We start from the raw sequence: 24,435 nt of genomic DNA, 5'->3' as shown, positions 1-24,435 counted from the left end.
TAATGTAAAAATGTCCCATTGGTTCTCCCACCAGTACATCAGCCCCAGATTTCCATTGAGTCATTCTGTCCCCCTCTAGAACCACTGGGGTGGGGAGCCTTTTGTTTAATCAAAAAAGAAAAAAACCATATAAAAATAACCCTTTTTTATTTTTAAGGTGTAAATGTGTGAGGGAGCCAAGAAGTGCAGCCTTTGTGTCACCGCCGCTTCCCTTCATGATGACGTTGGAGAACTAAACGGGTCAAATGTCACAAGCAATGACAGGAAAATACTGAACAAAAAAAGATTGTCATTCATATTGGATGTTTTGAAAAATAAATCCATTGTAACGCTCAAGTAAGGGCAACTCACAACAAGACATCGCAGATGGTGCAACAAACAAGTCCAACACGAGTATTAAATACATATGTTTATTACAGTAAATAAAGTTCTAAGAGTATCAAGCAGAGACGTCTTGACATACAGTGCGTTGCTCAAAGCGTGTTGGCCAAGTCTGAGGTAGGAAATTACAGCAAGGACAGAATGTCCTCTCATCCGGGCACAATTTCTCAGTAAAGCAAAGTGTGAGTATTTCAAAATAACTTAAACACAATTCATAATAGTCCCAGTAACCCCAGTTGCAGCTCTGCATGTATTTCTTACCCCAAAGATGGTAGCGGGAGGGAGAGACTAAGTCCAAGCACAAAGCAAGAGGAACCTCTTGCTGACTTTTGTTCGACACGGTGCTGAAATTTGAAAGTCCCATTAACGGAGACATTTGTCAATATTATTTTTTATTATGCTGGTCTTAACTAATATACAGATTAAATATTTCTGGTGTGGAAACCTTGCGAGGAGGTTATCTTTTACCCGTTACAATACCACTTCCACCCATACGTGTGGGTTTGCTTTGAGATTACACTTTTAATGCAATCAAAACATTAAGATTTAACTGGGCTGATAAAATGTGAATTCACATCAGTCTTAACGGTACACCGGCTGTTTGTGTGCAGCGGACATGTCAACGGATTCAGAGATGCTAGATGAGGAACATTTGAACTTTTATGTCTTTTCGACTTAACATTATTCAGAAAGTGCATTTGAGGGCGAGGACTTATGTCCAAAGCTAGATTGGGACATCCGTTTTCTTTATCGATGTCTTCTCGGTTGAAAGCAACGCTGATTCACGAATGCACAAGTGGAGCACATTTTGTGAGTTAAATCAAAGGAAACTATCAGGACCTGTGGTAACAAAATAAAGGTTTTTAATGTTAGCTCGCGGCCCTAGCTGTCTTACGATGACAGACAGTTTATTGCCGTGGTTTTCCTTCCATCTTCTCTACTCAGGACAAACTCTTGACCAGAACAGCCAAGAGACAAAGCCAGATCAGTCGGCTCGATGAAGGGCCCGCCGCCCGGCCCTCCAGCTGTAGTCGGTACTGCGCCAGCACTCTCCTGTGGCCCATCTCCTCCGACTCACATGTGTACGCTCCCGCCTGCTCGGGCCCCATGCTGTCGATGAGGAGGAGGCACTGCTGCTCCCTCCAGCTGCACCGCGTGCTGCTTCCAAGGTGACGCCAGCTATATTGGGCGTGATGGGACGACAACGGGCACCGGAGGAAATACTTGGACTCGGGGGAAAGAGTGACGCTGACCGGGGCCTCGTCTGCATGTGTTGCAGTGGAACCTCGAAACACTGAGGAAAGAAACAGGTTTGTTAAACTGTTAGACGGCTGTTTGCTTAACCGGTTAACTATTTTTTGGAGCATGGCAAGCCTCTTGGAATTGTGCCTGGATACCCACAGGCGGAACAAGCCAAGGCAAATTTAAATGTTTAATATGTTTAATGAAGAAGATGCTTAAGGAAAAGATAGAATGACTGAGTAGAAGAGCAAGGGTCATTTGTACTGTAGTCGGGCTTGGAGTATTGAATAAGTGTAATATAAATAGTAAAACTACTCCAACAACATGTTTGTACTCTGCAACAACTTGAAGATGTATTTGATAAAGGGTTTTTCAATAACGCAAAGGTGGCGTTCTTCACGTTGTTTGCAAATGACCTGAAATGTGTACATTTTAGTTTCCATGTTGGGCATTGAGGAAGCAGGTCTGGCGTGGGGGTGACGCACTCTAAAACGGCTCGAGGACAATAGAGAACTGTATCGTCAGCGGACCGCATTGTGCTCTCTGATGTTGTACTGATGTCGATGAAAGTTTTTAACCTGAGTTTCAATGAGTGTTTTCCAATTTGTAGTTCCTCCAAGAAAAGCTGTCAAGCTATTGAAGAAAAAATTAACTGCAGAAAATATCATTCAACATCTACTCCTCTGACTCACGGTGCACAGAAATCCTGAAGAAATAATTATACCCCTATCATTAGATCTGCAAAAAATAAATATTCCAGTGAAACATTTTTGAAGTGTTTGAATGTTAAAAGAAAAGTTGCTGCAAAGAGAAGAGACGACCAACGATGGATGGACAAAATTCTCTTGAGAAACTCTTTGATATCGCTCAATAATTTAATGAACTCTTTGTAAACATTGGTCAGGATTTAGCTAACAATATTCCGGCTTGTCATGGGAATCCACTGGATTTTATTCCAACAAATGTCCCTATTATCTCTGCCCCCAGATATTTAAGAAGTGATATAATTGATGATCTCAAAACATCTTCGGCTGCCGATGACAACATTTCCACATTTCTTGTCAAACAGGTGAAACAGTCAATACTGCAGCCATTTGTTCGTCTTCACATTGTCTTTGTTTAAAGCAGAAAACCCATGTTTTAACAACTATAGATATCTGTATTGCCTAAAAAAATATAATTGTACAAAAAAGGATCATGTTTCATATAGAGTTCAATTCTTTAAAAACACTAGCATGGTTTCCGTACAAATTCATTCAACGTATATGGCTTTACTTTACCTAGTTGATAAAGTTATCTCTCCACTTGACTAAAGCTTTCGACACGGTAAACCACAATATTCTTTTGAAAAAGCTGCATAAATATGGATTCCAAGACATTGAATAAAAATGGTGAAAAAGTTATGTCGCCAAAAGAAAACCGTTTGTTTTTGTTAAAGGGTGTTATTCAAACAATAGCTAGACTAATATGTGGGGTTCCACAGGGGCCCATTCTTGGACCATTATTATTCCTAATTTATATTCATAAACCTGCCTTTGGACCCACTGGGCTGTTCAGGCAGTAAACGTTGTGAAGCCCTGTCTACTTTGAGTTGTTTGTGAATATGTTTTGCATGTGTTTGCCTACTTATTCATGCCACAGGCATATCCTGATGTTTTTGGATCAATGTTATCTCACAGGGCAGAACCTGTGATGAGTGTTTTTGTATTGTAGTGCCTTGCTCAAAGGGCTTGTTTTGTTACCAGAATCTGAATCCTTTATTGGCATTAATGTTTACACATAAAATGAATGTGTCATGGCGGGTGGTGCGACGGTAGACGACATTAACGACGATGACTCTTCCTTCAATTCTACAAATCAAGCTTTTCGCTTCTGTTGTATGCAATTTAAAAAATGTCGGGTTTTGTACGTTGTATGCATACAAAATGATTTCATTTATAAACACGGGTGGCGGAGGGAGGCTGTTCAGTATAAGCCAGTCGCCGGTGAGCCTAGCTTAGCCAGACCTGGATGCAGTAACCTCATGAACATCGACATACCTTTTTCAGGGAGCTGAACCTTCGACACGAGCAAGCAGACGGCATGGTTCCCATGGGTCAGATCCTGCAGCGTGCCACTGTCACGGAAAGGATATTTTTAGTGAGACAAATATGGCAGTTGGGTTACAAACAGAAGCTGTGCATGTTTCCATTCAATTATCAAGCTAATAGGTCAAATGTTGTCATGCCGCAGAAAGAGAAATGTAAAATATGTGCCTTTGCATCAACTTGTTTGGAGCAAATAAACTGGGCTACAGCATAGTTTGGATAGGAGTTGTTGCCTAAAGCTACGCATGGCTGTCTTAGAGGTTTAGAACCGTAAACAACACAAGTTGGCCTTCTAACCAATGGAAAGAGGTCTTCAATCATTAGTTCCAGTGAGGCCAGTTCTAATTGTTTAATAGTCTGTCATGTCAGTGACTGTTGGCCATTTGTCATGCTGTCCGGAGACAAAGACGAGTCTTCATATATTAAAGAGATATGCAGCGGGAACAGCTGATCAGTCATGTGAGTGAAATGTTCGCTGCGACAGAATTTATCTGACGACGACGTCGCTATAACACATTTGTGTGCATCAACACTTTTGCGTCAAAGGCAAAAAAATACCAAAAGCAAACATTTTCTTTGTGTGCAATTGAGCAGTTTCTTTACAGCTCGCCTATTGCGATACTTCAAAATGTGCATCAAAATATGCGAGTCGAAAGCAAAAGCTACTATGAGTACATAAAACTCACCAGCAATATGTGCAGACACACCGGAAACAAGAAAACCATCTGTCAGCGTGTCTAAGTCCATCAAACATTTAAATGTGTTGAATGTGTGAGTCTTCTTGTTGCATGTCTTGTTGGTACTTTACAACGTCTAAGAGGATACTCACTATTAATTAGTTGTGCACCCACTGTAAAGCATAAATATTGTACAAACATTGTATGTGTAATCTTATGTTTTTAGGTTTGTTTTATGACATCTGCCTCTCGGGACAATACGGATGAAAAATAGCCTCTTAGCTAACTGGCACATTTACAGAAATGTTTTTATAAATGTGGACGGTCCCTTATCAAATAAACCAAAGAAAATGTCTTAATGGAGACACACAAAGTACACAACTGTCACAACACAGTGTGAGAACAGATCCAGGCTCCTGTTCACTGGATCCCACAGAACCCCATGAAGACTTCACTGGCAACGCCATATAAAAATAAGTTATTTATGACTAAATATATCTTAGGTTCGCTTTCAAGCTCCTCAGTTTAACTTTAAAATAATTTAAAAAATAACATGCAATTAGAAAATATATTATTTTATATATATGAAACCCACATTACTCCATAATCCCACTACTTTGTGACCGTATCTTATTATTTTATAAAACAAAAGTCAATTCAAACAATACAAATGAAAGGGAAATAATTCAGTGTTGCTCAAAGTAATATACTGGAGGAAGGTAGATGATCATATCGAGTTTAGAGGGGATGTAACGAGAGGAGTTTATTAGATTCTACATGAATCCACATCAGCATTAAAAAAACTAGGTTACATTAACCATTAGTCACTTCCATTACCTCCTGGTAAGGGGGGCTCACGGGGGATTTTGCAGTCATTGCATTTCACCACATTAGATGTGCTGCCAGACAGACTCTTACTCAGAGACTCCTTTTCTCCTGTTCCCATCGTCACACAGCCTTTCCCCATGAGGGGAAACTCATCACTAGAAGTTCATCCTCGAGCAAATTAGTGTCAGTTTTACGATGCGTCGTATGAGTGATCAAAGTCATCAAGCACATTACAGGAAGTGTGTATGCAGATGTGGAGGTGGTGTCTGTGTTTCTGTATGTAGGTGGTGTAGAGACCAGTAGTACCAAGTACCACACACATGTGAGGAATCTAAAGATGTTCATTTCATGACAAACTATCTTCTTGACAGAAAGCATTGCAAGTTAACTTGTCTCTGTAAGGTGAGAATGTAATTATGATAGCAGGTGTGTTCAGACAATAGAAGTCAATGCACATTTGTGCTGAGTCATAGGACTACATGGTCAGTTCTAGACGTATGTGTTGCTTGTTTCTAGCTCGCGGTTGTACTTTACAACAAATCAATTTAGCAGTAAGTGGTATCCATGGAGGCGAGGCCCTTACGACATGTACGCTCTGTTTATGAAATGAAAGCTTATGTTTGAATATTTAGACCATGAAATGTGTCCTGATCCATCTTACTCTGTCTCGGGGGTGCAGTGGGTGCCGTTCCAGCCACAGTAGGGGTCTCTGGCCAAGACGCAGAGCTCACAGCTGTCCCCGTACTGGGCACAGTTTGCCACATTCAGTTGGACCAGTTCATTTCTGGAGCCCACATACAGCTTCCCCTGCAATTACAGGACATATTTTGTTTTTAAAAATTAAATGGGACCACTTTTCTTTTTTATTATTATTTAAAAAAACAATATCCTCTGAGAAGTTTAGACTGCTTCCAAAATCATCCAAGTTGCACGCCCTTCTTTCATAATTGCTACTATTTTGCTTTTACTCACTCTCACCATTATTGGTCTATATGAGTAAGAATCCCCCCTTGTGTCTTGGTTTTTGGTGGAACAGTTATGTTGGCTGTGTTACTCACAGAGGAGGGGTGGAGGCTGATGCTGATGACGTGGGTCCTGTGGTTGAAAGGTTGATACTCAGCGATGATAAATGTCTGACTTTTATTCTGCATCACCTTATGAATCGCTCCATTATCTAGATCAGGAAGACCGGAAGAAGATAACTAAATACTCAAACCTGTACAAACCAACCCACTCATATCACATTTTTCATCACCTCGTTATGACTCGTCAAGCAAAGGATTTGAGCAAAAAATGAAAGCCCTGTTGAGCCTGGCACTACATTGGGATTGTAACCTACGGATACTTTTACAATGTTGTAATTTGAATATTGAATATAATTCATTTCCAACGAGCCAACAGAGACGTTATCAGTTCTCTGTATTGCAGTGCTGACGTAATCGAGGCTGATAAGCAAAGTTGCTTCCATGTCAGTCAAATAGGAGGCTTGAGGCTTGGATGCCAGTTGTTAGAATAAGTCCAAACATGTTTAATATCCTCATTTGTAACTCTTTAAAGATATGCTCAAAGGCTGAAGTTCATATTTCCTTCCACAAAAAAAAGGGTTTAATTTTTAAGACTTACATCTCTTCATGTTATTTTTAATAGGCACATGGGCCAAAGTGCAAAAGGGCACATTATATGTCTTAAAATGGTTCAATTTTAACATTAGCCTATTTCATATGATGCATCATGGGAAATTACACACAAAACCCCAAAAATGTAAACAACAACCAAAGGTGCGATTTCTGGACTATCTGGAGATCAGTCAGTGTTTAACAGAAAACCCACTTCCCTTTATTGCCCTGCCCAGTCCGGTCCGACTCAAAGCTGACCTGTCCAGTCTTAGCCATGTAGGACTCTGTTCAGTCAGGCTGTGAGTCCTTTCTCCAATACTTCACACTCGTGTTTAGAGCTGCAACACCTCAGCTACTATGTTAAACTGAACATATCTTGTTCATTTAAAATGTCAAACAGTAGATTGTTCAAATAGTAACGATTATTTAGAGGAACCTGTGTATGTAATGACTCTCAAGCGTACATTCATGACCAGGAAACACAATTCTTAATTTCAACTTCTCTTATTAATATCACTCACTTAGAGACAGGAACAGGACGTTGTGGTGACTGACTCTGTTGTTCCGGAAACCGTGGATGTGGGTGTAGCTGTGGTGATTAGAGAGGAGCGGGCCGGAGTTGTTCTCCGGCCGGACCCATCGCGCCATCTCCGAATGGGTCTCGATCATCCTCAGGACGCTGTGTTGAATCTTTGTGCTGTCTTCAACACACTGGTGTAAAAAAGAAAAAGACATGTGGGTTTGAGTTTGTTTTGTGGTGGTTCAGTGAACGCCTGTCCTGCTTGTCCAGCTTTCCAATTCTTGTTTGGCACACTTGTTGCCATGTGTGCATGTGTGCGTGTGTGTGTGTGTGTGCGTGTGTGTGCGCGCGTGTGTGCACGCAGAGAAGCGACTCAAGCTATCGTTGGCACCACGAGTTGACGGAAAAACCTGTCCGGCTCACTTTTGAATGACTTGTATCATATGTACATGGCGCTGTGGGTGTAATTGTTAAAGCCTTTTGAAAATAGAAATTGAAGGCGAACAACAATATTGAGCTAAAACCAAACAATTATAATGCAGTGTTGGGTATTCTAGTAGCACCGGTGATGACTTCAAAGATACTATAATATACACAAAAGGTCATTTGAAAATACTTGTCAAATTTAAGAGAATTTCAAGATGTGCTGACATGATGATTTATAAAAAAGTCATATATGTTACTCGGAATTGATAACATCTTCTTCTTCGTAACTGTGTTGACACATACTGTACCTCTCTAGGTCGGTTGCTTTGCCCGTCCTCGCCTTTGAATGGAGAGGTTGTGAAGATGTGATCAATGTCTTGGATGGTGTAGACACACACAGCACTCATGCCCCTGCGGAGAGACACAGAGGTCAGCGGGTAAACTTTAGTCATGCTGGTCAGGAAAATATAGCTGACAGGTCTAAGTTTAGAAAGAAGGAACTCAACTCTCCCGAAAGGGGAAGCTTTCTCTGCTCGAACAAACCACATAACGCCGAGCAGTTCTGTGTGATCATCCTCTTCAAAGCACGGGGGAAATGTTCGACGCTTTGCCCGTTTTGTCAACTGAAGACTTTCCTCTTGTTTTACTTCTGAGTAAACAACTACTTTTAGAGTCGTTACTCCCATCTCATGATGGTTTGTGGTTATGGTTTGGTTCAATTGCCTGACATGGCATGTGACTGCTGTTTTATGGACAGACACAACATTGCCAAAAAGTCATCCTTGTTTTCATATCGGGTTGGTTTTAATCTTATGATGCTGGAAAGAGTTTTTTGGGGGGATTGCAGACTCAAGTCATGGCTATACTTGAGTTCTACTCTAATGTATCTTCCTACAACATAATTCAAACTTGGAGGGAGGCAGTGTTTGAAACTCTCCACCCTTTCTTGAATGCATGAATGATAATGCACGTGTCTGTACCATTCATTTCTGAAGAGTGCGTAAACCCTGGTGTCCTGCCACTGGTCTGCGTGCACAGTGGCCACTTCCACCAGCTCAGAGAAATGCTGTCGGCTGTCGCCGTCTCCACAGAAGAGCCTGGCATTCATCTGGGACGTCCAGCTGTACTGCAGGATGTTCTTGGGACCGCCGCGATCCCCCTAGCAACAATAGCGCAGCCAACGGATCAATCACTCTTTCATAAGGCGTATGCAATCAGTAGTATAGTGATGTGTTACACATATGTGCACACATCTGATGTAAAAAAAAATATATATATATATAAAATGTTGCTGAACAAACTTATTCCTTGATTGCGCAGGTCTTACCGTGCAAACCCGGGCCACAAAAGGGATCCACATGTCACTGTTCAAGTCTGTGTCTCTGTTTTTCTCCCTGTAGAAGGCATATACTCGACCCTTCAGGGGTTCGTTCTGTCTGCTGAGCACCAAACCCACATAGTGCTGCTCTATAGAGAGAAAGACAAAGTCATTGTTTCTCTCTATCGCTGTAGAACATTTTAAAGTGATGATCCTTTAACTGATGAGACTAAGTTCTTACAACAACAACAAAATCTATCGCCATTCAAATACCTTTATTGTGTCTTGCCGGTGCAACTCGGTTTTTCCCAAACTTATGGATGCCAACATACTCTTGAGATCCAGAGTATGTAATATAGAGATCACTTTCAGGAGAATCTGCAAAAGACAGAGCAAACTGTTCCAAAGGTCTCAGGAATCAAAGCGGCATCGCTGTGCTTTTGGTTTGCAGAAAGTCAGTTCACCGGTTCAAACTCCAGACGGCAGTTTACCGACATGCAAAACCTCTGGAAGAGACTGAATGTATCTGTGCTGGCTGTGAGGCCGGTGGGAGAGTCTGGAGTGAACAGTAGGCACAAGCAGAAAACACCAGCGCAATCTCCCTCCGAGCATGGGGAGCAAAGAAGGAGGCAACATCATGAGAAAGGGCTCAGCTGATGAAAGCAAGTTAGTTGTGCTGAAAAGCAGAGATTAAGGGCAGTTTAATAAAAACCCTGCATGTTCAGAAACTCACCCAGTAGGGCAAACGGTTCACCTTCCTTTATCACAAACTCCCTGATGCTGCCTTTTATTTTCTCCATTTTTTTCGAGGGAAGGCACCCGGGTGACTGCTCTGATAAATTCTACAAGAAAACACAAGAGATCTCAAACTACCCCAGCTGTTGCACAATTGGATTGTTTCAAATACACGAGAGTGGCTCAGCGACCGGACAGAAAGGAGCACCAGCGCTGATTATCCCCAAGATGTTGTGACGGTGAGACAGACATGTTCCTGTTCCTCTCCGTGGGGGCGTCCTACCAGGTCGCAGCACAGGGTCTCCTTGCCGTTGGTCCCGCACAGAAACAGCTGGTCGGCCTCCTCCCTCTTGTGGACCAATGTGATGTTATAGTTGCAATCCTAAGTGACCAGAGACAGATTGGTTGCGATGTTACAATTCGATGTGACCAACATGTCCACATGTTCTGCTGCATGCTGTGAAGGGATGTTCTTTTACTGCTCTCAGTCTGGGTGGAGGCCCGTGGTCGATGCACTCCGTCCACCACACGTGTATTTCCACAGGCGGCTGTGAGGAGAAAGAGCGCCTTGTTATCATGTCCACGTCGCTGGGAATGAATGCCATATGTGGATTACATGCAAAGCCGCTGATGATTACTTGTGAACGCAAACACTGTCGGAGGTGTTCACTGTACCTTCTGAGGATTTTGGAAGTTGAGTGAGTTGAGGTGTTTTGGTCCAGCGGTTATCACGGTGTCCGGCTCTCCTTCCACGACAACCACTACGGATGCGTGGTGTCCGGGTAACGGTAACCTTTTCATTGCTGTCTCTACAGGGAAGAAAAATAAATATTGAATCAACACTGTGTGCAACGGATAAGGTAAAGTGTACACAGCGAGAGCTTAACTGGTTATTAGCCGAGCCAGCGGCGCGGCGCTATCCAGATGTAATCACCCAATCAGCTATTCCCTGGATTGCCACTAAGCCGTTAAGAATCCTGCGGTGCTACCATGGGGTTGACGTTTAGACAGAAAGCTTACATGGATTTCCATGATGTCTGGTACGAATATTGATGTTCCTTAAATAACAAGTCTTAATGACTTTTCCTCGAGTGACAGCAGCTGGCCAATGTGTTCTCTCATCCAGTGAAATATCTCAACATCAAGTTGATGAATTGGCTCAACATTATTTTTTCCCCGCGTGAATTCAAGATGAGAAACTTCATTTGTCCCCTGACTTTTCCAGGAGCGCCGCCATGAGGTTGACGGTGTGGTGTTGGGGGCAAATGTCTCAACCAACTAGGCTACTGGATGGACGGTCATGAAATTTGGTGTAGGTAATCAAGTTCAAGGATGACTCTGTTTAATAATTTCAATTACAACCAAATGATTGTGAAACCGATGAGTCTCCCATCAGCCTCACGTGTACTTTGTGCTTGATTAGCACGCTGACACACTGAACTGAGATGGAGAGCGTGGGAAACACAGCTGCTTAGCACCTGGTTGTTAGCATTGCCTTTGTGATCATGTTGGCGTGCTGATGTTAGTCGCGGTACGGCCTTGCATCGTGCCGTACCTCGTTCATTAAGATATTAACATAACACATAAATACCACTGAAAATGTAGCAAATGATGGGAGTAGTTTCCCCAAACACAACACTGTTTAAAAGACAGCAGTAGACAAATTAAAATGTCCATATCCACTGATTCCAACATGAAATGGAACTTGGAAATGTCTTTGAAAAATGCCAACAGCCAAAATATACCTGTGGCAGCGGGGTGTGTTTAGGCTTGGCTGCAGAGTGGGTGGAGTGGGGGTGTGGTTCAGGGAACGGTGTCTGATTGTCATCAGCTGGTCTGATGGGTAATCAGTCCAGCTGATGACAATCTGTGTTTTGTGTATCTGCGAGGCTTTGTCTTTAAAGGAGCTGGATGGACTGAAGACGGGAGTGGAGTGCCGAGCAGAGACACTGTCTGATGTCGGGAATAATAAAATATATTACCAAATATCACTCCGACTGCTCATTCCGTGGTGCTTAAAGGGGAACCTACTAGTGACGGCTAGAAACGTGTCACAATACCCAATTTACATTTATGCTAAACGGGAAAGAGAAACAGAAGTAAAGGACCGTACTTGTTCGTTAAGTCCCTGTGAGACTTTCTACGTTCATACACTAGTATGGTCTCCATTCCAAGTGTGTGTTGAACCTCACAATTAGCTGTCCTATTCCTAGCCAAAGAGGCTTTGAGTGTTTAGGTGAGACTCTCCTGGTGAGACTTTGAAGCTGGTGTAATTCTTAGGTGGAAAAACATTTGTCCTTATTGGTCTCGAGTCGAGTTTTAAAGAATCTACCTCAGTTTGGGCTGAAAGTTTTTTTTATTTTATATATCTCATGAATTCTTCATTGTCTTTCTTACTGGTGCTCAAAGGCTCCCACAACTGCCCTCACGTCCCCATCAACAGACGAGGTCTACATGGAACGCTGCCGGATTGTGAGAATGAAAGCATTTTAAAAGCACACAGGCGTGACAGTTTACGGTGACTTGTAAAAGGGCTTTCAGATTGAGGTTTATTAATCAGCAAGATCTGCAGTCAGCGTTTACACATGAGAGAATGTCGAGAAGGAGCGTTTTGTCCTTCCTCAGTGTCAACGTGAAATTTGACAGGTCTTTTTCAGACCCCTTAACGAGAGGTGCTATGAAGGTCATTACCGATGCTTCTGTTCTATCCAAGTAATGTAACACAAACTGAAGCAGCTCAATGGAATTCAGACATCGTTTTATCATTTGTGTTAAATGTTCCTCTTCCTATTGTTAATGATGAAGTTGCATCTTTATAAACACTAAAACTTTCCAAAAGTGTATTCACCGATTATTCTTTAAACACTTTTTTAAACAATATATATTCGATATCAACATAATATTGGCGCAATTAAAAATTATATACAAGGACATTTTTAGCTTTTTGTATTGTTTCATAATATGATCATACATCGTATACTATTAATGACTTTGGTGTGTGTGACCGTGTAGTCAGTCAATATTTTAATGTGGTTCTATCAACATGTCCGACAGTTTACCATCACAATAAACACAATTCTTCGAGAAGGATGGTCTCCATCCTAACTCCCGGAGAGTGAACGTGCCAAATCGTCGCTGCTTGAGCCAAAGAAAAGCACTTTATTAATCACTTCTAGCGCAATGCAGCAGCTGTGTTCGGCTTCTGTGTGTCTCAGACAACGATAACACATGTTCTAAAACGTTTTCCTTGTCCTTGTCTTCTTCAATATGCGTCCGGGCATGCACCTGGCGCCGTCGTCAGAAATATCTAATTTTAAAGTCTTAGAAAGAAGAAGAAAAGAGGCTCAATATTTCATACCTTTTTCTGTGAACGTCATCCTCGGTAAAAGCGTTGTTGTCGCTGTAAAACTCCAGAGACATAAAACATATGTCGTGAGAATTAGGGGCATCATCCTGCTCCTGGGGTCTCAGCCGACTGCGCGTCTCTGATCGGAGCAGAGGAAGCCCTACCTCTACTCTTGGTGCCTCTCCACCAATTAAACAGGACAAACCGGAAGGTAATGCCGATTTATCAGCAGCATTAAACCATTACACAGTGTTTTAATGTCAAATCACAAGGGACAGCATTTCTTTCATTTTGTCAGATTACAACTTTCAAAGTGCATCCTTTACTAATTTCAGGTGAATGTTTGGGTATTTCACTGCGGTCACGTAGGCCGGCATCCGCGGATACTCGGTCATGTGAGCCGCCGCTTGAAATGTAATGCACCTCTATTCTTAGTGTTACGGTACAGAGGCGTGTACGGCCCAAAAGCATGGAGATAGACCCATATTTAAGCAATGATTTGTCCAATTGTATATAACAAGTCAAACACAACATTCATTTGGACCTGTGAAATAATATTATAATAACATATGAATTTGTATGTTTTGAATTGAAAGTCAGCTAAAATTCAATTATTATATTCATCATTTCAATATCATAATGTTATTGAGGCAGATCCTTAAAGTTTATATTATATTGCCACTGGATTGTTGTTCATGAGGTCCCCTGCACAGTAGTCTAACTTCGTATGTTATTATAATATTTCATATAATGTCAAAAATAATGTTTGTTTTTTCACTTGAAATTATTGCTGGGAAATGGGTCTATTTCTATACTTTTGGGCCGCACAAGCCCTCGTACCGTAACACCATGAATAGAGGTGCACTACATTTCAAGCGGCGGCTTGAAATGTAGTGTTAGATCCTTTTAATAGTTGTAAATAAGCCAATGTGTGAAGGGTTAATTATATTTGTAGCAGTGATACACACATTCAATGTCATGTCGATTGGTCGGATATCCATTACAATGTTATATGAAAATGATTATAGGACTGAGTAATATCTGATTTGTCAGTTTTCTATATGACATTAAGAAGCTGAACTTTTCACCCTCTCCTTCCTTTGAGCAGGACTTGACCTGCTTTATATTAAACCTCTAGGTGGCACTGTGGTGTCATTGTTGACTGGAATCAATCATACTTTAAAAAAAGATGAGAATAAACACTTACCTCACCAGAAACGGCTGACTACGTATTATTGTGACTTCCTGACATCCAAACCTTTTATTTATGTATTAACATTTTTGCATGAATAAATTGTAAGTCGGGATGAAGAATCATGTGACTATCTGTAACTAAGCTAGTGAAGTGGATGTACTGGTCGTTTCTTCATTTTTATCACGGAAAACAAGCAAAGGCACTGAACCAATCACACAATCAGCCAACTAAATAAGTTACTCCTCACGAGGATGTCGTTGAGGGCTGAAAGACTCCTCTTGATTTTAATTTTAAATTCAGTTTATTTGGATAGCCCATTTCCACAAATTATAAATTTGTCTCCGAGTGCTTTACAATCTGTACACATAGACATCCCTGTCCCAAAACCTCACATCGGATCAGGAAAAACTCCCAAACAACCCTTCACAGGGAAAAAAGGGAAGAAACCTTCAGGAGAGCAACAGAGGAGGATCCCTCTCCAGGATGGACAGGTGCAATAGATGTCATGAGTACAGAAAGAATCATAACACACAAATTAAAACACAGTAACAACACAATCAATGAATATGACAGTGTATGAATAGTTGGTAGGAGTCATATTCCACGATCCAGACCTCGTTTTATGTAAAGCACTTTGAATTGCCTTTATGCTGACATTTTCTATACAAATAAACTTGCCTTCTCTCTTAAATTTAAACCATTACTTTGGATCTTTTGAAATCCCCTGTCGAAAAGGTAAAGCTTCCCACCTCCCCCGGGGGCTGATCGGCGTGTGGAGTGAAGATGCACAACACACCTGAGTCAAATGTTTCATCAGCCAATGTTAAGTTGTCACCTTACTGCAGATCAGCTGCTCTGAATTTGAGCTTTTCTTTTCAAAGGCCTAGTCCTTTTTGTGTGCAAGTAGAAATATTGAGACTGTGAGATGTGTTTTGGATCGTAAGGAAGAATGTGGGGAGAGAAAGGCCAGCAGTAGGTGCTAGTCCCATCTTTTTAAAGTCCAAAAGGCCTCCAAAATGTGAGACTCAAGGCCAAACGTTACCTCCAGTGATATCTTTGGCCATAAAAAAGGGATCCAGAGAGTTTCCTCGTACACAATGTCTGTGTCTCACTAATATTCATGCATTCAATGCATCTTTGTTTATACATATGAGTGAGGAAGATGATAATCAAAGATCGCCACCGACTTTCCACAAATATGTACCCGCACTCGATGAGGCCTTGTCCACTTGTCGTCTCTTTCTGCTGCAAGGGGAATAGGGGATGATTGAAGGCGTTGTGCTGCTGCTCCTGACTCCTGATTCAGGTTCTCCTTATTCAAGATTTGGAAGGCACTGAAATGTCAATCAATTGGTGTGTGTCTGCATGTAGGGAAGGGGGTGTACGCGATACCCAAGGTTAAAAAGGGGGAGCTATAAATGTATAATAATAAATGTGTTCAGTTTTTTGTTTCTTGGAGTTAAGATGCTAACATTGACTAATTGTCTTAACACTGTTTATATTATTCAGAACTACTAAGAGTGTTACTACCTGTAGCCTACTGTACATACGCTGTACATCAGAGGGGGAGACTTTCCCTGTCGCTCTACGAAATAACATTTTAATGAATTCAGAAACACATTGGCCCTAAATCTCAAAACATTTTTGAAGTAGCTTCTGAAATGTTTTCTTAGGGACTTCGGAAAACCAAGAGCCGTTTCTCAATATGCGTTCTTGTCCGTACTTTTCTGTACTCGTGGACTCGTGAAACGTCATCAGTCGCAGCCCGAGTACATGTTCCAATTCAAAGTCAGCTTCTCGCAAAGCACGGTCAAAATGCCCGGATGTGACTTGATCCGCCCACTTTCCGGAGGATGCATCAGCGGAGACTTGTGCGTACTCTAGCAAGCAGATATCCCAGAATGCATTTCCCACCAGCAACCGTCAACAATAGCGGAGGAAAAAATAAACTACTGACAGTTGACTTTTTCTAAATACTACTGTTGTTGAGACAGGAACGTAATGTTAGGATGTTTTCAGGCGAGAAGTTAGTTTTAAAATAAAATCTGTGGAGGTTTGTTATGATTCAGCCTAATAAAGATCTGCGCCGTAGATTTGAGGTCCTGCTCGCTCAGTGAGCCCCGCAGCGCCGGGCGGTCAGCGTGCTGTATGGCCGCAGACAGCAGCCTGATTTCAGCAGGACCTTTTGAAATGCTCCGCTGGCACTGATGTCTCCGTAGCGGTAAAACAGAAGGATCTAACGAGCACAAAGAGTTTATTATTTATTCACAGATAACGTTAAATTAGTTTGACTGAAGATTAAGATTCATAACTTAATATTTTAATTCAACTTTAACGTTGAACTATAGTGCTGTATTTTTGCCGAATTGTTTGCAATTACATGTGTAATATAACTATATATACATACAAATATATATATATACACACACATATATATGTATGTATATTACATATTTATATATATGCATATTTATATCTAATCTAAATATTTATAAACAATATATATATATGTTTTTTTTACAATATATATACAATTATATGCATATTATTATTTTATTTTGAATTGTGTGAATATAAATATATATATATATATATTTATATACACACAAGCCCTGAAAAAAGCAGGGTTGTCATATTTTGTTTGACTGTAAAAAATAATTTACAGTGAATAATTGGAGTAAACTCATGAGCACGAACATTTGATGTGGTGACGTCATCAAGTTAGCTGCTGTTCCAATCACAGAAAGGCCGTCCTCCCGTCCTTCGGAGTCTGGACTCCCAAGACCAGACTCCGAAGACCAGACTCCAAAAGAACACAAGTCTGTACTCAGTGTACTTTGAATTGAGAAACGGCTAAAGATCTCCGCCTGATTCATGAACGCCTGCAAATGGGTTCCGACTCATATCAGCCCAAGTGTTGACCGGGGTCCGTACACGGACCTCTCAGATGTGCTCGCCGAATGAGGTTCTCGTGCGCCTGGATTTGCATGCAGAAACGCCCCGCCAGTTCCTTTATAAGGGCATGCAGGTCCGTGTACGTAATTTGGAATGAACGAAAAAACAAACTAACAAAACGTACACGGACCCATGCAACTGAAGGGACGTGTGCACAATCGACAGACTCCACAGGCAAGGCGAGCAACTTCAGACTAAAATCTTTTCGGAGGGGAAAGCCTACGAGCACCAGTCGAGTAAACTGACTGACTCCTAACTTCATTGGTGCAGCTACTGTTGCAGAATGTAGATGTTGTAGGTGCGTGGAAAATAACGAAGAGTCGAGTGATTTCTGCTTGCTCGTGGTTGTTTATTTTCCTTTCCAACACCTGTCTCATTCGCTACTTCCTGGTGCCCTTTAACCCCCTTCGTCACCAGGGCTACGCCCCTTTCCTTAAAGGGCCCTCGTGAATTTGTATACCCCTACATGCCTCCCCCCAGAATTCACCTAGCCCCCACCAACAGCTCAATGTCTCGGGGCCCGGATCAATCGACCCGCACAACTCCGTGTCTCTGGGGCCGGGGGCAGGACCTCCGTTGAGGCTTCCCCTTGGGTCTTGCTGTGGGCAGGTACAAGGGCACGAGGTCGCCCCCGTTGTGGGGTAAAGCCACCCTACCGCTGCTCCAGGTCCAAATGTGCCGGTTTCAGGCGGTCTACCGACACGTATTCCAGGCGGCCGCCCATGTCGATCTTGCAGGCTTTGTCCCCGGTCTCCAGAACGCGAAACGGCCCGATATAGGGGGGTTGAAAGGTTCCCCAGTGGCAGTCCTGGCGAACAAACACATACTCCGCTGACTTGAGGCTGGATGGGACGTGTGACTGCGGCAGGCCGTGCTGCGATGTGGGCACCGGTTTGAACAGCCTGGCCTTTTCCCACAATGTTTCTCTCTCCTGGGTCGCAGACCAAGGGTCTGTGACTTTGGGGATAAACTCCCCCGGGACCCGCAGTGGCTGTCCATAAACCAGCTCGGCAGATGAGGCCTGTAGATCCTCTTTGGGGGCCGACCTAAGCCCCAACATGACCCACGGAAGCCTGTCCACCCAACCACTGTCTTTGAGGCTGGCCCGGAGAGCAGCTTTCAAAGAGCGATGGAAGCGCTCGCACAACCCATTAGCCTGTGGGTGGTAGGCCGTTGTCCGATGGAGTTTTACGCCGAGGCTTCCTGCCACCGCATTCCACAGCTCCGATGTGAACTGCGGGCCTCGGTCTGAGGATACATCAACTGGGGCGCCGAACCTGGAAACCCAGGTCGAAATGAAAGCCCGAGCCACTTCCTCCGTTGTTGTCGATGCCAACGGCACCGCTTCTGGCCAGCGAGTGGTTCGGTCCACCATTGTGAGGAGGTACGTGAAACCCCGGGATGGGGGCAAAGGCCCACCAAGTCCACATTCACGTGGTCAAACCTCCTTTCCGCACCGAAAACTGTGCTAAAGGGGCCTTTATGTGACGGTGGACCTTGGCGCTGGCACACCACACAGGTCCTGGCCCACTCGTACATCCTTCTTCAGCCCGTGCCAGACGAACTTTGCTGCCACCAACTTCTGTGACGCCTTCGTGCCAGGGTGTGACAGCCCATGCACCGTCTGGAAAACTTGTCGCCTCCAGCCGTCGGGAACCACCGGCCGTGGCTGGCCTGTGGAGACGTCGCACAGAAGCGTTGTGCCGGTCTCGCCAAACGGAACGTCCTCCAGCCGCAACCCCGTCTCTGCCGTCCTCAATCCGAGAACGCCTGGGTCTGTAATCTGCTCCTCGGCCATCTTTCTGTAGTCCAATCCCATCTGGACAGTCCCGGTGACGGCCCTGGAGAGGCAGTCTGCGACCAGGTTCTCCTTGCCTGCGACATGCTGCAGATCAGTGGTGAACTCTGATATGTAGGCAAGCTGGCGCTGCTGCCGCGCAGACCACGGTTCGGCGCTCTTCCTCATGGCAAACGTCAGCGGCTTGTGGTCCACATACGCGGTGAACTGCCGAGCCTCCAGCAAGAACCGGAAATGCCGAATGGCCAGAAACAGGCCGAGGAGTTCTCGGTCGAACGTACTATACTTCCGCTCATTTGGGCGCAACTGCCGGCTGAAGAAAGCGAGCGGTTGCCACGCCCCCTTCACCCACTGCTCGTGCACGGCACCCACCGCGTAGTCCGAAGCGTCCGTGGTGATGGCAATCGGAGCTTCAGGGGACGGGTGTGCCAACATTGTTGCCTCCGCCAGAGCCATTTTAGCGTCCACGAACGCCCGTTCCCGTTCTTCGGTCCAGTCCACCATCTTTTTGCTGGCCTTGTCCTTCAGGGCCTCGTACAGGGGCCGCATCAACTGGGCTGCTCGGGGAATAAAGCGGTGGTAAAAATTGACCATGCCTAAAAACTCCTGCAGGGCCCTCACTGTGAGTGGACGCGCAAAATTACTGACTGCCTCCACCTTTGATGGGAGGGGAATCGCCCCGTCCTTTGTGATGCGATGCCCCAGAAAGTCAATGGTGGATAATCCAAACTGGCATTTAGCCGGGTTGATGATCAACCCATGCTGGCTGAGGCGATCGAACAATATCCGAAGGTGAGACATGTGCTCGGCCCTTGATGTACTGGCAACCAGTATGTCGTCCAAGTAGACAAACAGAAAAGGCAGGTCCCTCAGCACCGTGTCCATCAGGCGCTGGAATGTCTGCGCTGCATTCTTGAGTCCGAAAGGCATCCTCAGGAACTCGAACAGGCCGAACGGAGTGATCACCGCCGTCTTGGGGACGTCCGCTGGCTGAACAGGCACCTGGTGGTAACCTCGCACAAGGTCTACTGAAAACACCACTTGATCCGACAAGTGGGCAGAAAAGTCTTGAATATGTGGAACCGGATACCGATCCGGAACCGTTGCGTCATTGAGCCGGCGGTAATCTCCACACGGGCGCCACCCGCCCCCAGGTTTTGGTGCGATATGCAGGGGTGAAGCCCACGGACTGTTGAAGCGGCGAATAATGCCCAGGCGCTCCATGTTCTTGAACTCGGCCTTGGCGATGGTGAGCTTCGCCGGGTCCAGGCGCCGGGCCCGGGCATGTACCGGCGGGCCAGTGGTAGAGAGGTGATGCTCCACCCCGTGTCTGACCGTGGAGGACGAGAAGGTGGGCTGCGTGAGGTCCGGGAATTTGGCCAGCAGCTGCAGAAACTCCTCATCCACCGTTAGCATGCTAGCTAATCCGGTAGAGCCAGCTCCACTTAATGTACATGGGTACGAGCTAAATGTTACCGCATTTATCAGGCGGCGGCCCCTTACGTCCACCAATAATCCATTGGCGCAGTGGTAATCCGCGCCCAGCAGGAGAACGGCGATCTTGGCAGTGACGAAGTCCCAGCTGAAACGCTGCCCCGTAAAGGACAGCTCCAGGCACCGCGTCCCAAACGTGCGTATGGGGGTACCGTTAGCTGCTTCCAGGGGGGGGCCCTGCCCGCCGGTCAGCATGTCCACCCGCGATGCAGGCACCACGCTCCTCTGCGCACCCGTGTCGCAGAGAAAGCGCCGCCCGGAAACGTCGTCCTTGATGAACAGCAGCCTGCCTTCCCGCCCGACGCTCATGGCTGCGCCGGCTCTGGCATTTCTCGTCCTGCTGAAGCTGCACGGAGATCTGCAGCGTGTAGCCTTCGGCCCAAACCTAGCATGGTAATAGCACATGCCGGTAGCTCTCTGCCGTTGGCTCGCTGCTGCCGCTGTTGTAACGACATCCGTCTCTCTCGGCAGCCCTGCCGTGGGTTGAGTCGGCCTCAGCGCCGCCGTGTAGCTCTGTTGGCCAGCCAAAAAAAACTTATCGGCCTCCTCGGCTAACTCCTGACAGTCGGTGATCGCGGTGTTGGCCAACGCGGCTCGCACCGGCAGGGGTAGCTGCTGCAGAAAGAGTTCTTGAAACAGAAAGTCCGGTCTGTGCCGTCCCAGCAGAGCTAACATTGTGTCCATGAGCTCTGACGGCTTGCTGTCGCCGAGGCCGTTCAGCGAGAGCAAGCGGCGAGCCCGCTCAGTCAGACAGCCCGAAGATCTTCAGCAGCCGGTCTTTCAACCGGGCGTACTTGCCCCTCTCCGGTGGATCTTCCAGGATGCTCGCCACTCGGCCCGCTGTAGAACTGCCGAGGGCCGCCACGACATAGTAGTATTTGGTGGCGTCCGCTGTAATGTCTTTTAAGGCAAACTGAGCTTCAGTTTGCGCAAACCACACCGATGCTTGCGTCTCCCAAAACTCCGGTAGTTTCAGCGAAACTGCATGTGTCGTCATCTTCTCTCCGGAAACGTCCATGAGAAATCAGGGTCACCAATGTAGGTGCGTGGAAAATAACGAAGAGTCGAGTGATTTCTGCTTGCTCGTGGTTGTTTATTTTCCTTTCCAACACCTGTCTCATTCGCTACTTCCTGGTGCCCTTTAACCCCCTTCGTCACCAGGGCTACGCCCCTTTCCTTAAAGGGCCCTCGTGAATTTGTATACCCCTACAATGTGTCCATTCTATTCCACTCTGGCTATATAGTGCTTATTTATTTAATCACTTACATCTGCAGTGTTCGTGTCGTGCTTTTGTTTATTTTATGATATCACGATACCTCGTAGAATCATGATAAAAATGTAAAAAACGTAATTGTTAATGATATAAATATTCTCGTATTTATAATTAGGCCTATAATTATTTAAATCTGAGGATGTCTGTAGAGTTGATGTGAACGTAATCGTCCACGGTCTAAGCTCAGAACGAAAAAAAAAAACTTTCATGAATGCCAAATGTTTCCCGAAAACCAACCGCGTAAATGGAGTTCAGAAAATCACCAAATCAAAGTCCAGAAGCCGGATTACTGACAGACAGCTCACAGACTGCCGCCGACTGATGAGCCGAACTACAAAGCACTCACAGACAGTGTTCAGTCACAGACTTGAGTCACATGACTTCTGATGGCATGTGATGGGACACAGCTGAAATGCACTCAGCTCTGCATGTTGTCAGTGTTGTAACTTAAGTTGATAAACACAACAGTTAATATTGTAGTTCATCCAGCTGCTCATTGCAAATGTGTTTTTCTTGTTCATATTGTGTGCAGTTAACAAATAATTTCCTTTTGATGTTTTCTGAAATTAAGTAATTTAGTGTGTTCTTGGTCACATCAATTTGAAAGCTGGACGGAAGTGTTTGGTTTCATTCAATTACAATAAGGCCAATTAATAAGCCTTAAGATGTAAGTCCAGTCTGGACAGTCTTTTTCTCTCAATAGGTATTTGCCTTTCACCAAGGCAGAGGTCAGGGGTCAGGTTGGTGACTACTGCTGTACCAAAGACAGTGTTCTAGATCCAAATCTAAAGAAAATTTGAAAAATTAGAACAATATAGTTTCCCAGACCCCTTTTCCACATCGGTCAGATAAACTATAAATGCTTGTTTAGGTTATGCTTTACTGTAATAATCAGCAGGTTGGAGCTCGAGTGCCAGCTGCAGCGAGCCATTGTATTTTCCATGAAATAATTTCCCCAAGTAATACTCACTTTGTCGTGTATATTCATATTTTCTGAGAAACATTATTCACAACTACATTTAGTTGTAACTCATTTGTAATGTATCATCCCTCTCAAACTGGTCCATTGAAATAATTGTTGAGCTCACTGGAAAGCAGCTCCTGCTTTGCATCATAGTGATATGAGTTTTTGGCAAAGAGTCCAAAAATATTAAGGAAATGCCAAAAATAAAACAAATCTATTTCACCCAAAAAAGACATTCACTGATGGTGTCATCTAAATGTTTACACATACACACAACCCCACATACATGATGACCATGTGTAGCCTGTTAGTATGTCAACACCATTATTCTGAGACATTCAACACTGAGAAGTCCAGTGTTAAACCTCCAGGAGTGTCCTGGTATGAAATACATCTTAAACAATTTAACATAAGGCCATAATGCTAATTTGGCATTGTAAATGGTAGCTCATTGATCTGTGTGCACATGAAAGGATATCGGACCACCCACACAAAGGCAGAAAAATGTAACCGACCCCCCCCCCCCCCCCCCCGGTGCTTTAATGCTTTAATCGGGAGCGACATAAGACTTCCGTTAAGAGCCCCTTTGGCCCTGAGGGCAGCCGTATTTATAGCATAACAAAGCCCATGAACCATGGTTCATGAACAGGCACTCTGTTGGCCAAAAGGCATGTTATGTCATCTCCCAATATATTGTATTTAGCTTTGTAGAAGGTTAAAGAGCGTGACACAGTGTTAAAATGGGTGGCTGAGTCATCCCCTTTAAACTAAAATATTTTGTATTAAAAGCTGTATTATATGACCTCACTTGGGCTGAAAAAGCCTTGGCATGGGAAACACGTTACCAAGCAGTTGCTTTATCATTCATTTTGAGTCACCTGATGAACATAAATCCAATATTCACTCCCCGTTTAGCTCTGTGTTTGGTCTCAACCAACTCCTGAGACAAATAGGAGTCTTGAGACGCTAAATGCTCCACGAAGTTCACCAGCCAGTTGCTTTTAAGGTTTCAATTCATAAATTGACAAGTTGTTGATAAAATGTTTGTGTTGGTGTCGTTTTAAGTGTCATTCTCTCCATTCTTTTTTCATAAGTCAGGATGAAAGTCTCCATTCTGATGTAACTGTACATCTTAATTGGTGTTACATTAACGTGTATGTATGGATACATTTCAGGTATCTCTGGCATCATTGGAGACTATGAACCAAGTTGTGTAAACCAGTGACAATCTGCAAGTCATCGTTCTTAATTACAGGGTTACAGGTTTCAGGAACAACTGTTGAGAAAAATGTATATATTATTGACAAAAACACAACATATAAAGTACAGTGAGTTATACATTTAATGAATAAGGTGCTTAAATAGGCCACTGGGTTCCTGTGTGAGGAACAAATGAATAAGTCCTTCTTTCTGAGAACAATGTAACTCTTTTAACGAGGAGCTTTTCTTTTCTATCAAATCTCTGAATAACCATTGAGGTCTATCAAAAACATTCAATCTATTCCTGCTGTTTTCCCTGGTTTAAAAGAAAGGAGAATACAATAGTCCCTGCTCTTGTTAGTAGTTAACTTTCTTTGAT

The 24,435-nt window shown here is 44.0% G+C and overlaps 1 protein-coding gene across 1 annotated transcript; it reads right to left on the bottom strand.

Moving 5' to 3' along the window:
• Nucleotides 1–396: 396 nt before the first annotated feature.
• On the bottom strand, nucleotides 397–13,339 carry LOC130192506 (semaphorin-7A). The gene is made up of 14 exons (XM_056412546.1): nucleotides 13,189–13,339; nucleotides 10,506–10,639; nucleotides 10,310–10,378; nucleotides 10,114–10,212; nucleotides 9,829–9,937; nucleotides 9,369–9,473; nucleotides 9,105–9,244; nucleotides 8,758–8,936; nucleotides 8,086–8,188; nucleotides 7,353–7,542; nucleotides 6,274–6,389; nucleotides 5,877–6,022; nucleotides 3,663–3,739; nucleotides 397–1,675 (listed from the first exon to the last, which is right to left on the bottom strand). The coding sequence occupies exons 1-14, from the start codon at nucleotides 13,280–13,282 to the stop codon at nucleotides 1,323–1,325; spliced, it is 1,914 nt and encodes a 637-aa protein (XP_056268521.1). The 5' UTR covers nucleotides 13,283–13,339; the 3' UTR covers nucleotides 397–1,322.
• Nucleotides 13,340–24,435: the final 11,096 nt, after the last annotated feature.

This window comes from Pseudoliparis swirei, chromosome 4 (assembly GCF_029220125.1).
Source record: "Pseudoliparis swirei isolate HS2019 ecotype Mariana Trench chromosome 4, NWPU_hadal_v1, whole genome shotgun sequence".
Taxonomy (NCBI): Eukaryota; Metazoa; Chordata; class Actinopteri; order Perciformes; family Liparidae; genus Pseudoliparis; species Pseudoliparis swirei.
The sequence above is the reverse complement of the archived record's forward strand: the minus strand, read 5'-3'. Positions and strand labels throughout refer to the sequence as shown.